The sequence below is a fragment of the Bubalus bubalis genome, chromosome 8, assembly GCF_019923935.1.
Source record: "Bubalus bubalis isolate 160015118507 breed Murrah chromosome 8, NDDB_SH_1, whole genome shotgun sequence".
NCBI classification, from domain to species: Eukaryota; Metazoa; Chordata; class Mammalia; order Artiodactyla; family Bovidae; genus Bubalus; species Bubalus bubalis.
The window spans coordinates 51165521-51180734 of NC_059164.1; the positions used below are offsets into that span (position 1 = coordinate 51165521).

Sequence of the window (15214 nt, forward strand, 5' to 3'; positions counted from 1 at the left end):
GTTTCATTTATTCACAGATACTGCATTTCTCTTCTTCTTCCCTGCTCCCTCTGAAATTAGGTTTATAGATATAACTTGCTTCAGAAAATGGAAATCTGAGCAGAAGTGCAGTGAGTCTCTTAAGAGAAGCGTGTATAGGAGTGGGGAAGAGACCTTTAAAAGCCAGTAAGGTATTCACTGCATTTCTTTCCCACTGCTATGGGGACAGTGGTTAAAAAAAGTCTAAGACTTTTTTGAGGTGAGGGGTAAATTTCACATGCTCTATTTTGTAGATTTAAGGTGTACAGCCTGTTACTTGGATATATTTATGTACTGTACCTTGATTTCCACTGAGGCAATATTCATTCACATCATTTTAGTACAATACTGTCTATATTTATTATATTGAGGATCAAGTCACTATAGTTTATTTACTACTCCTAAGTTTGTACCCTTATCTTACTCCCCCACCCTACATTCCCTGATAACCACCTTTTACTGTTTTAACAGGTTTGACTTTTTTTAGATTCCACATGTAAGTGATAATGTACAGTACTTGTTTGTATCTACACTTATTTCACTTAGCACAAGGTGCTCAAGGTCCATCCCTGTTGTCACAGATGGTAGGCTATCCTCCTTTCTTATGGCTAAACAATATTCCATTGTGTGTAGGAACCATATCAGAAAGGCTACATTTAGATCGAAATTCTCCAAGAGCCTGAAACTATATGACTTCACTGATCATGGCTCTTCTGCTGCTGACCCACACTACATACACAAAGAATGAGTGAGGCCAAGCAAAGCCTCCACCACCACCACCTTCATGTTTAGATTTCAGTGTGTTTCTTATAGCATTATATCCTTGCTTCACTGATTCACAATCAATGTTAAGATGCATAATTTCATGGATCACTAAAAAAGGAAAAATGCCTCCAGTCTCACAAGCCATGATTGTACAATGCAGCCTGATTTCAGAGATTTTAAAATATGGAAAATGATGAGTTGTGAAACCAATAAAATACGGTATTACTATATTTGATAAATGAATGAACATGGAGATAGTTTACAAAAATTATTTCCATTCACTCTCAGGAGAAACATTGTACAACATCTGTGAACTAAAACGAGCAAGAAAAGTTCTCATCCATAGGTTCACAGTAGAACATGTGTCTTAAAGGAAAGTATATGAAAACTGTAGCTCTATCCTTCAAAATAAAATTTATGAAATTATTTTTTTGACAACTATAAGTGGTTCTATGAAATCCCTTTTTTAATATATGAGTCTCTTGCAATAAATTACTGCTTCAGGCAATTAAGCTTTTAGGTCAGAACACAGAACCACAACTCAAGTTTTCCCATCATACTTTTCAACCTTAAAATCTACTCGGTAGTCTCCGAGTGTTTTTATGTACTGTGTTCTTACACTAAAACTCAATGCACAGGGCTTCCCCGTGTGGTCCAGTTGTTAAAACCCCACGCGTCCACTGCAAGGGGCTTGGAATCGATCCTTAGTTGAGGAACCAAGATCCTGTATGCCACACAGTGCAGCCAAAAAGTAAATAAGTAACACTAAAATTTTTTCAAAAATCCTTATAAAACGCTGTCTATATATGACTAGTCTTATATGACTACCCTCTATGTATATGACTCTCCTACCTCTACATTTATGTAGGAATGATTCCCCAATATACAGAAAAGTACTACAAATTTCGTTAGTGTGCAAAGTCTGAAAAACTCCACGAATGTTATAGCAACTATCAAATTTCTGCTTGCTGTAGGAATTTTTACATTTTATTGGTGCAATAACAGGATTCATTCACCTACAGAATGGAATTAAGAATGTATAATTTCTACATTAATAGCTTATTGGTTGATTTACTTTTTTAGTTAATAACAACAATACTGACTTTACATGAATTATGACGAAATATGGGGCTTCCCTGGTGGATCAGCAGTAAAGAATTCACTTGCAACACAGGAGATGCAGGTTGGACCCCTGGGTGGGGTAGATTCCCTGGAGAAGCGCATGGCAACGCACTCCAGTATTCTTGCCTGGAGAATTCCATGGACAGAGCAGCCTGGTAGGCTACAGCCCATGGGGTCACAAAGAGTCAGAGACGACTGAGAGACCGAGTCCAGCATGATGAGATATACTGGCAGCTTACCTTGTTTTTACATACAAACAAAACTTCTGAAGCCAAATTATGATTGATTGTGTATGAGGGAGAAGTATACAAACTGCATATTAATATTTAGCATGCGTAAGTAATCTGAACTGTAGCCAATATCACCACCTGCACCTCAAAGAGCACCAGGAATTTCATTTAAATATCTGAACCTTTAAAATCTATCAGATCAGATCAGTCATTCAGTCGTGTCCGACTCTTTGCGACCCCATGAATCGCAGCACGCTAGGCCTCCCTGTCCATCACCAACTCCCGGAGTTCACTCAGACTCACGTCCATGGAGTCAGTGATGCCATCCAGCCATCTCATCCTCTGTCGTCCCCTTCTCCTCCTGCCCCCAATCCCTCCCAGCATCAGAGTCTTTTCCAATGAGTCAACTCTTCGCATGAGGTGGCCAAGTACTGGAGTTTCAGCTTTAGCATCATTCCTTCCAAAGAAATCCCAGGGCTGATCTCCTTCAGAATGGACAGGTTGGATCTCCTTGCAGTCCAAGGGACTCTCAAGAGTCTTCTCCAACATTATTTAGAAGTGAAAAATGTGGGCGTACTAGATTTTCTCTCTAAAATCTGACTTTATATGCTGCTACTTTTCATAATGCTTTTTTCCTTAATTCTGTGAATTCGTGACTCCTTTCTTCATTCACTCACTGAACCCGTGTACTCATCACATATATTGTACAGATGCTAAAGATGACATTATTTCTGCACTAAGGAATTCCAATAGAACACAAGGGAAAAAACCAAGTAGACAAATAACTATGCAAAACTATATTTAATACTAATGACGTGTTACAGGGTTCAGAAGAAAGAGAAAACAGCTTTCAGGAGAAAGAAAACTAGTCAAGTAGGCTGAGCTAAATCTTGAAGGATGAGTAACATTTTCATTTTTTCAAAAAAGGGGAGAAATTGGGGAGCAGTACCAATTTTCAAGGCAGGTAAGTCAGGAGTAGAGAAAAAGAACTGAAATGTAATGTGTTTACATGCCAGGCAACAGTCACACTTACAGAAAGTTAATGGAGAATATACCTTCTATCATATTCCTACATTTTAGAGTAAACAGAGGCTACTGAGGGATGAAATAATTTACTCAAGGTGCTACATGCGGATTAGCATGGAGGTCTCTTTGAAGTCACAGCATGATTAAATAACAGTATATATTGGAAATGTCAGAACTATTTAGGTTAGAATGGAATACAAGAGCACGAACACCATTTTCAAGAGTTGGGCCTCCTTGTAAAAGCAATGGAGGAATCTAGCAACTAAAAGTTGGGGAGTAGAAAAATGGCAGGAAGATAGAGGGATCTGTCTAGAAAGTTTATAATAAAAGTCCAGCAGTGGCAAATAAAACAGACATGAGACAGTCTTCTCTTTTTCTTCCCTTAGATTTATTTCGTCAACTGTGTAGTCACCGAACAATCAATTTTCATTTTGTTCATACATAAAAATTTGTTACTAAACAACAGTAGTTCATAAATTGTTAATGGTGTGGTCAACTTAGGTTATAAATAAAATATTAATATAAGTAAATTAATTTTTTCAAGCAAGAAATAATTAGAATAAAACATATTCTGATGGAAAAGACAAGGTTTGGAAACTGATTGTTAGGTTCAGAGAGCACAAGGAGGAAAAAAGTTAAAAAAACCCTTCAGTTAAAAACCTGGGACTTGAATAACAAGAACAGTCATAAAGAGAAAAATGAGCAGGAAGAGATGGGTATCTGCCCTGCTTTGGGTTAAGGGGAGAGAGAGGGGAGTTTATAAATTTATTTTTAGACAGGTTCCATCTGAGCATCTCCTTAACTGTGAGCATCTCTACTGTGAGTAGGACCAGCAGATAAAAATGTGTGACCAGTGCTAAGGAGAGAAGCAGGGCTGAGCTATGTACCTGAGACACATCTACAAAGTTACAAAAGTTGAAGCTATGAGAGTGGATCACTCTACTCACTGGGGTGGGAGAGGTTAGGGGCCGCAGATCCTTTCGAGTCAATAACTAAGGTGTCTTCCAAAGCCTGGAGTGACTTTCAGGATTTCTCATTTAGAGAGCAGTTTGGAAGTAGTTCTTTTCGTTTCAGCCTTATACCACAATTTCACATAATTTCAATCACAAAGAATGCTTTTTTCTGTACAATGCAGCTGACCAAGGAATGGAAACATGGAATTGTTCTGGCCTAGGGCTTCTCTAACTATGTAAAAAGGTCTATAGGACACACCACAGCAAATAACTTTAAAGAACTTCACTGTGCTTCTTCAAATAATTTTCTTCCCTATTAACCTAGTGGCCAAAGGAGAAAAAGTTATTAATTTCATAGTATCAAGAAACAACTGTACATGATTGAAAAAGCAAAGATATTATTCTAGATTAATTTCTAAAATGCTTCCTACCACAAGGTTTATATGAAACTATACCAGCGGCATAAAACTTTTAAATGTGTCAAAGAAAAATAAACTTTGTTCTAAAATGATCAAAACACAAATTAAAACCCAACACTATTTAACATTTATTTACAATTTCTATTAAAACCAAACAGAACTACTGTTTCTCCTTTTTCAAATTAAGCTGTCAAACTAAAAACAAACTTCTAAGTCCAGATTCTATCATCAATTGTTAAGGAAGCCTAATGTCGCAAGTGTATCAACTTCTGATTCAGACAAACTAAGGTTTAAATAGCGCCTTAGTACTGCCTACTTAAGTGTTCTTCTGTGAATAACTTAAAGGTTTTCAAAACTTATTTTAATTATTTTGTGAAATAGTAATAATAAAATCTAGTTCAAACTTACAACAAATTAAAAGTATTTTCTGAGTTAGGCATATACAAAGCCTGGTACTGCATGTCTTAACAGTTTCCCTTCCTTATATCTGCAATCAGTAATGGAAATTCCAAGAGCACTGAAGTATTAAAAACTTATTCTTGAAAATTACAAACAAGGTGGCAAAAAAGTAAAATGATTCAAATATTAGTTTTTAAAAATCACCTTTAAATCTATTTCCGATTCTATGTGAAAGGTCCTTCTCCAACAGATTAAAAAGAACATTTAAACAAATAAAGTAACAAGACTGTTAGAATTTCACTTAACCAGTTACTTGAATTTAATCCCACAGTTAATATTTTTCTTAAATCATGATAAAAAGTAATCAGAAATTTATAGGTAAAATATTTTCAGAATAGTCTTACAAAACTCTAAGTAAAAACAAACCCATGAAATTCCTTCAAATGAGTTTTCATTCATTTACTCTTAAAACATGGTGTTGGGCATCCATAAAGAAGAAGACTCCCCCACCTCATTCCTGCAACTTTATGGAGTTTAGCGCCGGATAATAAGAAATCGTGTCATCTCATTTTGAAAAAACTTCGCTATTTTAGGCGTTTACAACACATGGCAGGTCTATATTAACTCCCACACTGAGTACTCTCTCCTCAGCTAGATTTCTAGTCACTTGAGCTACTAATCACCACTTACCAACAGCAGAACGAAAAACATGACAATCCCTTTGCAAAAAACTTTTTAGCACTACTTAATATTAAATGTGTATGCACATCTGCTTACATTTTCAGTTATCAATTTATGGTTATTTACCAATATTACACATGTGAATCCTGTGCAGCAACTTTTATGTACATAAGGATCTGCCTAACAGGCCTGTGAATTATGGAGAACCTTGTTGCTCTCCCCACTTTGTAGTTTTATTATCACTTTCACCAAAGAGCACAGAGGTTATAAAAAAAAAAACAAACTTTTTTCCCGAAACTAAAGATGAGGCTGACTGCCGCACGTTTACAATGGGAAGAAGACAGAACATGACATTTCGGTACAAGAACACAGGATATAAAAACACTTGGAGCAGAACGTTCCAACCGAAAATATCCTTAGGCTTACACCAAGATTTCTTAAACACCAGTATGTGTGTGTGTTTTATATATGACAGAACTGCTTTGAAGCTTACAAAAATGAGCCCTACTAAATTAAGAGTGTACACTTTGAAAACTGTAACTATCTTATTCAAAGTTAAGTCAGTTACTTCTGAGTTTGAGAAACATTAAGGATCTTCCCAGGAAATACTCAAAATTAGTAGGGTACTTCTGTCCCTCAAAACACAGACTGGGGAGTGGGACCTCCCAGGGGCCAAATGAAACCGCTCGAGAACCAGTGCAATGATCAGATTTCCTCAAATGCCTGAGAACTTAAGTAGTTCATCTGGTTCCAATGCTGTCACAGCATCTAAGATACAGTAAAAGGAGTTGCACAATCTCCCGTTTTCCGAAGAAGTCTAGCAGTACAATGGGGCGCCACCAAATCGGCCCCCAGGAGGGCTGCTGCCAACAGGGGTAGCAAACAACTGGGGGAGGGGGTGTCTTTTTGTGAGCAACTTCATTGCCTCCAGGGGAACATGGGAACTGCAGAGCCTACAGCTAAAGCCGAAAAAGAAAAGGGAAAAAAAAAAAGACTTCCACGGGTAAAGGGAAAAAAAAAGAACCAGAGAACCTAGAAAAGGAAGCATTTTGCTGGTGGGAGGAGGGAGTAGAAGAGAGAAGTGAAGGTCTGCTTCCTAAGCGATTTTTCCCCCTTAGCGCTCACCCCGGCCAGGCCTTCGGGCTGCGTACTGTCCTTGGGCCGCTTCCAGGCCGGGACCCAGACCCTTCTGCAGTTCCCGACCCGGACACAGGGCCCCGCGGCCAAGGCGCCAGGAGCGGGGCCCCGGCGGCCGCCGCCCTCCGCGCCCCCCGCCCCCGCCCGTCGCGCCAAGCGCCGCCGCCGCCCAGCTTGCGCTTCCTATTTTCGGAGCACACACCCTACAAGGATCGGAGCGAGCAGGCCCGGCGGAGACCTGCCCCCGCGCGGCCTCGGGTGACTGACAGAGGCAGGCACTCGGGCGCCGCGAGAAGGGAAGGAAGGGCAGCCGAGGGCACCGACCAATGCCCCTTCTCCGGCGACCAGACTGCGGGCGATACAGCGGGGCTCTTCTGGCCCCCCGAACGACTAGCTCCGCCGCCCCCGAGGCTCTTACCTTCTCTTCATCAGACAACTGCTCCTCCAGATCCGCCATTTTTCTTCTGGCGACAAACCGCGGTAGCGGCGGCGGCGGTAGCGGGCACCTGACTTCCCCCTTTCCGTGCGGTCCTCCTCGCTGCGCGCCCCCGCCAAGGGAGGGGCTCACAGCCCAGGCCGCCCGCGCACGCGCCCTGGGAGCCCCGCCTCCCTCCACCCGGCTCACGGGCCCGAAGGACGGCTGTGCGCGTGCGCGGGTATCTCCGCGGCCAGGGAATGGGGAGGCGTTGCCTACCGCCGTCTGCTACGCGCTTGTCAGCATCCTGAGTTTAGAATTCTTTCCCCGCTGTTGACCATATGGACCCAGTCTGCGACGAGTACATTTTGAGCCCTTGATTATGTTTCCATCAAGTCCTGAACTCTGCCAGCTAAAATGTGAACAAGTGCACAAATAGCTTTTAAACACTTTTTTTTTTTTAGTGACGGGAAAAATATTCGACGTTAGTTAAAATATGCACTTACAACCCAGTACATAATTGGAAGATGTTCGGATATATTCATTAAAGAAATGAACTGTTGGTCTTTTATTGTGTGTGTGTGTGTGTGTGTGTGTGAGCGCACGCGCGCGCATTGGGGCGGGGGTAGTAGGTGGATGGCGGGTACTGCGGTCTCTGGAGACGTACAATGTTAAGCAAAACCCAAAGAAACCTCAGTTCTGAAGAAATTTGTTGTCTCTTCGTTAAACGAATGTAATACACAGTTATGTTAAACATAGATCCTACCCTCTGAATAGGGAATGCCTGATTAAATATGGAAAAGCCCAGTAAAAAATTGAATTTCAGATAAACGATGAATATAATTTATAGTATTACATATAATTTAAGTATTCTCCAGTGAAACATTTGAGCAACATCAAAAAATTACTTATGTTTTCAAATTTTATTGGATGTCTGTCAATTTATTAGCTACTTCTGAATCTTCAAGTTTGGAAAGAGATGAAGATGTAGTCAAAGCTGTGTATATAAACTGGCTAGGAATTTTATAAAGTGCAGTTGCTGATTCAGTAGGTCTGGGATAGGGCTGCAGGCTCTGTATTCCTAACAAGCTCCCCGGTAATGTCAATGCTACCCATCTGGAGACCACAGATTGAGTAGAAAGACCTTAGAGTTTAGATAGGAATTAATACTTTAATCATTATGTTGTACACCTAAAACTAACACAATGTTACAAGTCCATTATATCTCAATAAAAAAGTCTATTCAATACAGACTGGGAGAAAATATTTGCAAATTATGCAACTGACAAGGGCTTAATTTACAAAATATACAAACAGGGCATACAATTCAATAACAAGAAACCAAACAACACAATCAAAAAATGAAATGTATGTCATTTCTGCAATGAAGACATACACATGGCCAACAGGCACATAAAAAGATGCTCAACATCAGTTCAGTTCAGTTCAGTTGGTCAGTCGTGTCTGACTCTTTGCGACCCCATGAATCGCAGCATGCCAGGCCTCCCTGTCCATCACCAACTCACGGAGTTCACTGAGACTCACGTCCATTGAGTCAGTGATGCCATCCAGCCATCTCATCCTCTGTCGTCCCCTTCTCCTCCTGCCCCCAATCCCTCCCAGCATCAGAGTCTTTTCCAATGAGTCAACTCTTTGCATGAGGTGGCCAAAGTAATTATTAGAGAAATGCAAATCAAAACTACAATGAAGTATAACTCACACTGGTCAGAATGGCGATCACTTGGAAGTCTACAAATAACAAATGCTAGAGAGGATGTGGGGAACAGGGAACTCCCTACACTGTTAAAAGGAATGGAAATTGGTGCAGCAACTATGGAAAACAGTATGGAGGTCCCTCAAAAAATTAAAAACAGAGTTGCCATAAGACCCAGCAATACCACTCCTGGGCATATATCCAGAGAAACCTTTAATTCAAAAAGATGCATGTACTCCAATGTTCATAGCAGAATTATTTACAATAGCCAAGAAATGGAAGAAAACTATATGTCCATTGACATATAAATGGATAAACCAGATGTGGTACATATATACAATGGAATATTATGCAAACAAAAGAGAATGAAATAGTGCCATCTGTGGCAACATAGATGGACCTAGAGATTATCATACCAAGTAAAGGAAGTCAGAAAGAGAAATACAAATAACATATAATTTCAATCATATGTGGAATCTGGAATGCAAAAGTAGGAAGTCAAGAGATACCTGGAGTAAAAGGCAAGTTTGGCCTTAGAGTACAAAAGGAAGCAGGGCAAAGACTAACGGAGTTTTGTCAAAAGAACTCACTGGTCATAGCAAAAATCCACTTCCAACAACACAAGAGACAACTCTACACATGGACATCACCAGACAGTCAATGCTGAAATCAGATGGATTATATTCTTTGTAGCTGAAGATGGAGAAGCTCTATAAAGTCAGAAAAAACAAGACCTGGAGCTAACTGTGGCTCAGATCATAAGCTCTTTATTGCAAAATTCAGACTTACATTGAAGAAAGTACAGAAGACCAGTAGGCCATTCAGGTATGACCTCAATCAAATCCCTTATGATTATACAGTGGAAGTGACAAATAGATTCAAGAGATTAGATCTGATAGAGTGCCTGAAGAACTCTGGATGGAGGTTCATAACATTGTACAGGAGGTGGTGACCAAATCCATTCCCAAGGAAAAGAAATGGAACAAGGCAAAATAGTTGTCTGAGGAGGCCTTACAAATAGCTGAGAAAAGAAGAGAAGAGAAAGAAAAAGGAGAAAGGAAAGATATATTCGTCTGAATGCAGAATTCCCAAGAATAGCAAGGAGAGATAAGAAAGCTTTCCTAAGTGAACAATGCAAAGAAATAGAGGGAAAAAATAGAATGGAAAAGACTAGAGATCTCTTCAAGAAATTAGAGGATGCGAAGGGAACATTTCATGCAAAGATGGGCATGATAAAGGACAGAAACAGTATGGACCTAACATAAGCAAAAGATGTTAACAAGCGATGGCAAGAATACACAGAAGAACTGTACAAAAAAGGTCTTAATAACCCAGATAACCCCAGTGGTGTGGTCACTCACCTAGAGCCAGACGTTCTGGAGTGTGAAGTCAAGTGGGCCTTAGGAAGTATTACTACGAACAAAGGTAGTAGAGCTAATGGAATTCCAGCTGTGTTATTTCAAATCCTAAAAGATGATGCTGTTAAAGTACTGCACTCAATATGCCAGAAAATTTGGGAAACTCAGCAGTGGCCACAGGACTGGAAAAGATCAGTTTTCATTCCAATCCCAAAGAAAGACAATGCCAAAGAATGATCAAACTATCGCACAGTTGAGCTTATTTCATATGCTAGCAAGGTAATGCTCAAAATCCTTCAAGCTAGGCTTCAAAAGTATGTGAACAGAGAAATTCCAGATGTACAAGCTGGATTTAGAAAAGGGGAAGAACAGAGATCAAATTGCCAACATCCATTTGATCACAGAAAAAGCAAGAGAATTCCAGAAAACCATTTACTTTTGCTTCGTTTACCACGCTAAAGCCTTTGACTATATGGATCACAACAAACTGTGGAAAATTCTCAGAGATGGGAATACCAGACCACTTGAACTTGCTCCTGAGAAACCTGTATGCAGATCAAGTAGCAACAGTTAGAACTGGACATGGAACAACACACTGGTTCAAAATTGGGAAAGGAGTATGTCAAAGCTGTATATTGTCACCCTGCTTATTTAATTAATATGCAGAGTATATCATGAGGAATGCTGGGCTGAATGAAGCACAATCTGGAATCAAGATTTCTATGAGAAATATCAATAATCTCAGATATGCTGATGATACACCCTAATGGCAGAAAGCGAAGAGGAACTAAAGAGCCTCTTGATAAAAGTGAAAGAGGAAAGTGAAAAGCTGGCTTAAAACTCAACATTCAAAAAACTAAGATCATGGCATCTGGTCCCATCACTACGTGGCAAATAGATGGGGAAAAAAATGGAAACAGTTACAGCCTTTATTTTCTCAGGCTCCAAAATCACTGTGGATGGTGACTGCAGTCATGAAGTTAAAAGACACCTACTCCGTGATAGAAAAGCTATGGCAAACCTAAGACAGCATATTAAAAAGCAGAGACATCACTTTGTTGACAAAGATCCATAGAGTCAAAGCTATGGTTTTTCCATTTGTCTCGCATGGATGTAAGAGTTGGACCATAAGGAAGGCTGGAATTGATTCTTTCAAACTGTAGTGCTGGAAAGACTCTTGAGAGTCCCTCGGACAGCAAGGAGATCAAACCAGTCAATCCTAAAGGAAATCATCCTTGAATATTCATTGGAAGGACTGACTGAAGTTGAAGCTCCAATATTTTGGCCACCTGATGTGAAGACTGGACTCACTGGGAAAGACCCTGATGCTGAGAAAGACTGAGGGCAGAAGAGGGTGACAGAGGATGTAATGGTTGGATGGCATCATTGACTTAATGGATATGAGTTTCAACAAACTCCGGTAGATAGTGAAGGACTGGGAAGTCTGGTGTGCCACAGTCCATGGGGTCACGAAGAGTCAGACATGACTGAATGACTGAACAACAACATGTGGAATCTAAACTATGACACAAATGAACTTATTAACAAAACAGAAACAAACTCACAGACATAGAGAACAAACTTATGGCTACCAGGGGAAAAGGAGGGAAGGGATAAACTGGGCAATTGGGATTGACATATACACACTACTATATATAAAACTGGAGAAGGCAATGGCACCCCACTCCAGTACTCTTGCCTGGAAAATCGCATGGACGGAGGAGCCTGGTGCTGCAGTCCCTGGGGTCTCTGCGAGTTGGACACGACTGAGCGGCTTCGCTTTCACTTTTCACTTTCATCATTGGAGAAGGAAATGGCAACCCACTCCAGTGTTCTTGCCTGGAGAATCCCAGGGACTGGGGAGCCTGGTGGGCTGCTGTCTATGGGGTCGCACAGAGTCGGACACGACTAAAGTGACTTAGCAGCAGCATATATAAAATAGATAACTAATAATAGCTGCTGTATAGCACAGGGAACTCTACTCAGTACTCTGTAATGGCCTCTATGAGAAAATAATCAAAAAAAAAAAAACAGAGTGGATATATACATAATTGATTAATCTTGCTGTATACCTGGAACTTATGCAATATTGTAAATCAACTATGCTTCAATTAAAAAAAAAAAAACTTATGGTTACCAAAGGGAAAGTGGTGGGGGAGGAATAAATTAGGAGTTTGGGATTAGTAGATAGATACAAATCACTATTTACAAAATAAATAAGCAACAAGGTCTTACTGAATAGCACAGGAACTATATTCAATATCCTATAATAAACCATAATGGAAAAGAATGTATACATACACACATATATGTGTGTGTATGTGTGTGTAACTGAATCACTTCACAATACACCAGAAACTAACACAACATAGTAAATCAACTATACTTCAATTTTTTAAAGTATATTTTAAAAAAAGACATTACTGAGTAGAAAATGAGACACTTGGCAACTTTTGAAGTGACATGACATCATCAGAAATATGTCTAGCAAGATGAATCTGACAGCTGCATGTAAATGACATGTGAGAATACCTTAAAGAGCTCAAATAATTTTTCCTATGTAAAGCTTAATTATTAAGTAATTTACTGGGGGCTTCCCTGGTGGCTCAGCAGGTAAAGAATCTGCCTGCAATGCAGGAGTCGTAGAAGACGTCAGTTCGACCCCTGAGTGGGGAAGATCCCCTGGAGGAGGGCATGATAACCCACTCCAGTATTCTTGCCTGGAGAATCCCATGGACTGAGGAGCCTGGTGGGCTACAGTCCATAGGGTTGCAAAAAGTCAGACATGGAGCGACTGAGCATGCATGCACACACAATTTACTGAATGGTCATGGTGTGCCAATCATTGTTTCCTGTGGATGGAGAGCAAACAGAAGGTATGCTACTAAAAAGCTCATAGTTCATTTGGGGAGAGAACAGGAAGGGAAACCTTGCTGACACATGCAGGGAAAAGCAGGTGCCCTGTTGAGGGTAAATGGTGAAGAGAAGACATGGTAAAGAATATACCACACAGTTTGGTCAAGGACTTACTGGATGGAAATAAATAATATGTTTACTTCTTACAATTTACAAATCATTTCTTCACCATTTCTCACTGCAGCCCCCTGAAGGAAGGCATGTATCAGCATTACACCCCATTTTACAGGAGAAAAAAACAGAGAAAAAATACTCGCCCAAGGTTGCACCTAAATGACTAAATTGAGATTAGATTCTAATACCATAGTATGTCTCCCACGTTCTTTCCACCTTGAGATCCTTCTCCCTCTCTAAAGCTGAGGCACTCTCCATCAAATAAAACTTACTGAAGGTTGATTACTCTATCACCCCTGTATTCACCACAACCTGCTTCATCAACAGTATTTCTGTTTTCTTCTTCTTTTTTTGGTTTCTGTTCATTCAGCAACACCTAACATCAATAATTTGTCAGGTACTCAGTAAGTGTGTTGCTTGACTAATTGGCTGCTCTCTTCTTCTGGAAACCTTTCCCAAATCTGGTGATGTTTTGTAATAATTTGAGTCAGACTATGTTTATAATCACCCTGGAGGAGGGCATGGCAACCCACTCCAGTGTTCTTGGCTGGAGAATACTATGGACAGAGGAGCCTGGTGGGCTATAGTCCACAGGGTCACAAAGAGTCAGTCATGACTGAAGCGACTCAGCACACACACACACACACACACACATGCATGTTGATAATCGTAACCTCGGTGATACTTTAAATGCGGTTCCCTAGAGTGACACAACCAGCAATTATATAGTTTCTGATAATCCTTTCAAAAACCTCCCTTTATCACCCACTTGATACAATTAAAAGTAATTATAAAAATCATACACTCTAGTAATTCTGGGAAGATTTCAAGGCATCACACAAAATAGGTGTATATACGGAATGACCATTACATGGCTGCAAGTAGAAATGCTCTGATAGTCTTGATAATCAGTTATTTTATGATGAACAGAAAAGAAAAAAAATATTCTTCCCATACACGCTTCTCTCATTTAATTTCTAAACTCACATTTCTTCTACTTGTTAGTGGTGTAATCTTCACCTCCCCAATTAACTGCACCAGAAACTGATTTTTTAAAAATTTCCTCTGTTTTTAGTGTTTGTTTTTAAATTACTTGTATGCTTCTTAATCTATTTTCCTGTGGATGTGCTCTATATCCTCAACTAATTTTAAGCTTGTCAAGGTCAGAAGTTACTTAATTTCATAGAATCAGCCTTAGGATACATCTCATGCAAATCTTTCATTTTATGTTAAGTTGAGCTTTAGATAAATTAAATGAATTGATGAGGATTGCAATCTAGCTGATGTTATTTCAGAATCCAAGTGTCCTGATGATCAAGCTCATGTTCTCAGCTTAATATGATGTGTGTGTGTGTGCGACTTACTCAGTTGTGTCTGACTCTTTGTGACTCCATGTGCTGTAGCTCACCAGGCTCCTCTGTCCATGGAATTCTCCAAGCAAGAATAATGGAGTCACTTGCCATCCTCTTCTCCAGGGAATCTTTCCAACCCAGGGATCGAACCTGGTTTCTGGCATTGCAGGCAGATTCTTTACCATCTGAGTGACCAAGGAAGCCCATAATATTATCAGTTCAGTCGCTCAGTCACGTCTGACTCTTTGTGATCCCATGGACTGCAGCATGCCAGGCTTTCCTGTGCATCACCAACTTCCGGACCTTGCTCAAACTCATGTCCATCGAGTTGGTGATACCATCCAACCATCTCATCTTCTGGTTGTCCCCTTCTCCTCCTGCTTTCAATCTTTCCCAGCATCAGGGTCTTTTCCAATGAGTCCACTCTTTGAATCAGGTGGCCAAAGTATTGGAGCTTCAGCTTCAGCATCAGGCCTTCCAATGAACATTCAGGACTGGTCTCCTTTAGGATGGACTGATTAGATCTCCTTGCAGTCCAAGGGACTCACAAGAGTTTTCTCCAACACCACAGTTCAAAAGCATCAACTCTTCAGCA

At 40.2% G+C, this 15214-nt stretch overlaps 1 protein-coding gene across 1 annotated transcript in view; it reads right to left on the reverse strand.

Annotated features, from left to right (window-relative positions):
- CAPZA2 (capping actin protein of muscle Z-line subunit alpha 2) overlaps positions 1–7450 on the reverse strand; it is a 55909-nt gene extending 48459 nt beyond the window's left edge. Inside the window, exon 1 of the mRNA XM_006069690.4 lies at positions 7169–7450. Coding sequence (XP_006069752.1) covers positions 7169–7207 — 39 coding nt within the window. The 5' untranslated portion in view covers positions 7208–7450. The remainder of the gene's footprint in view (positions 1–7168) is intronic.
- Positions 7451–15214: the final 7764 nt, after the last annotated feature.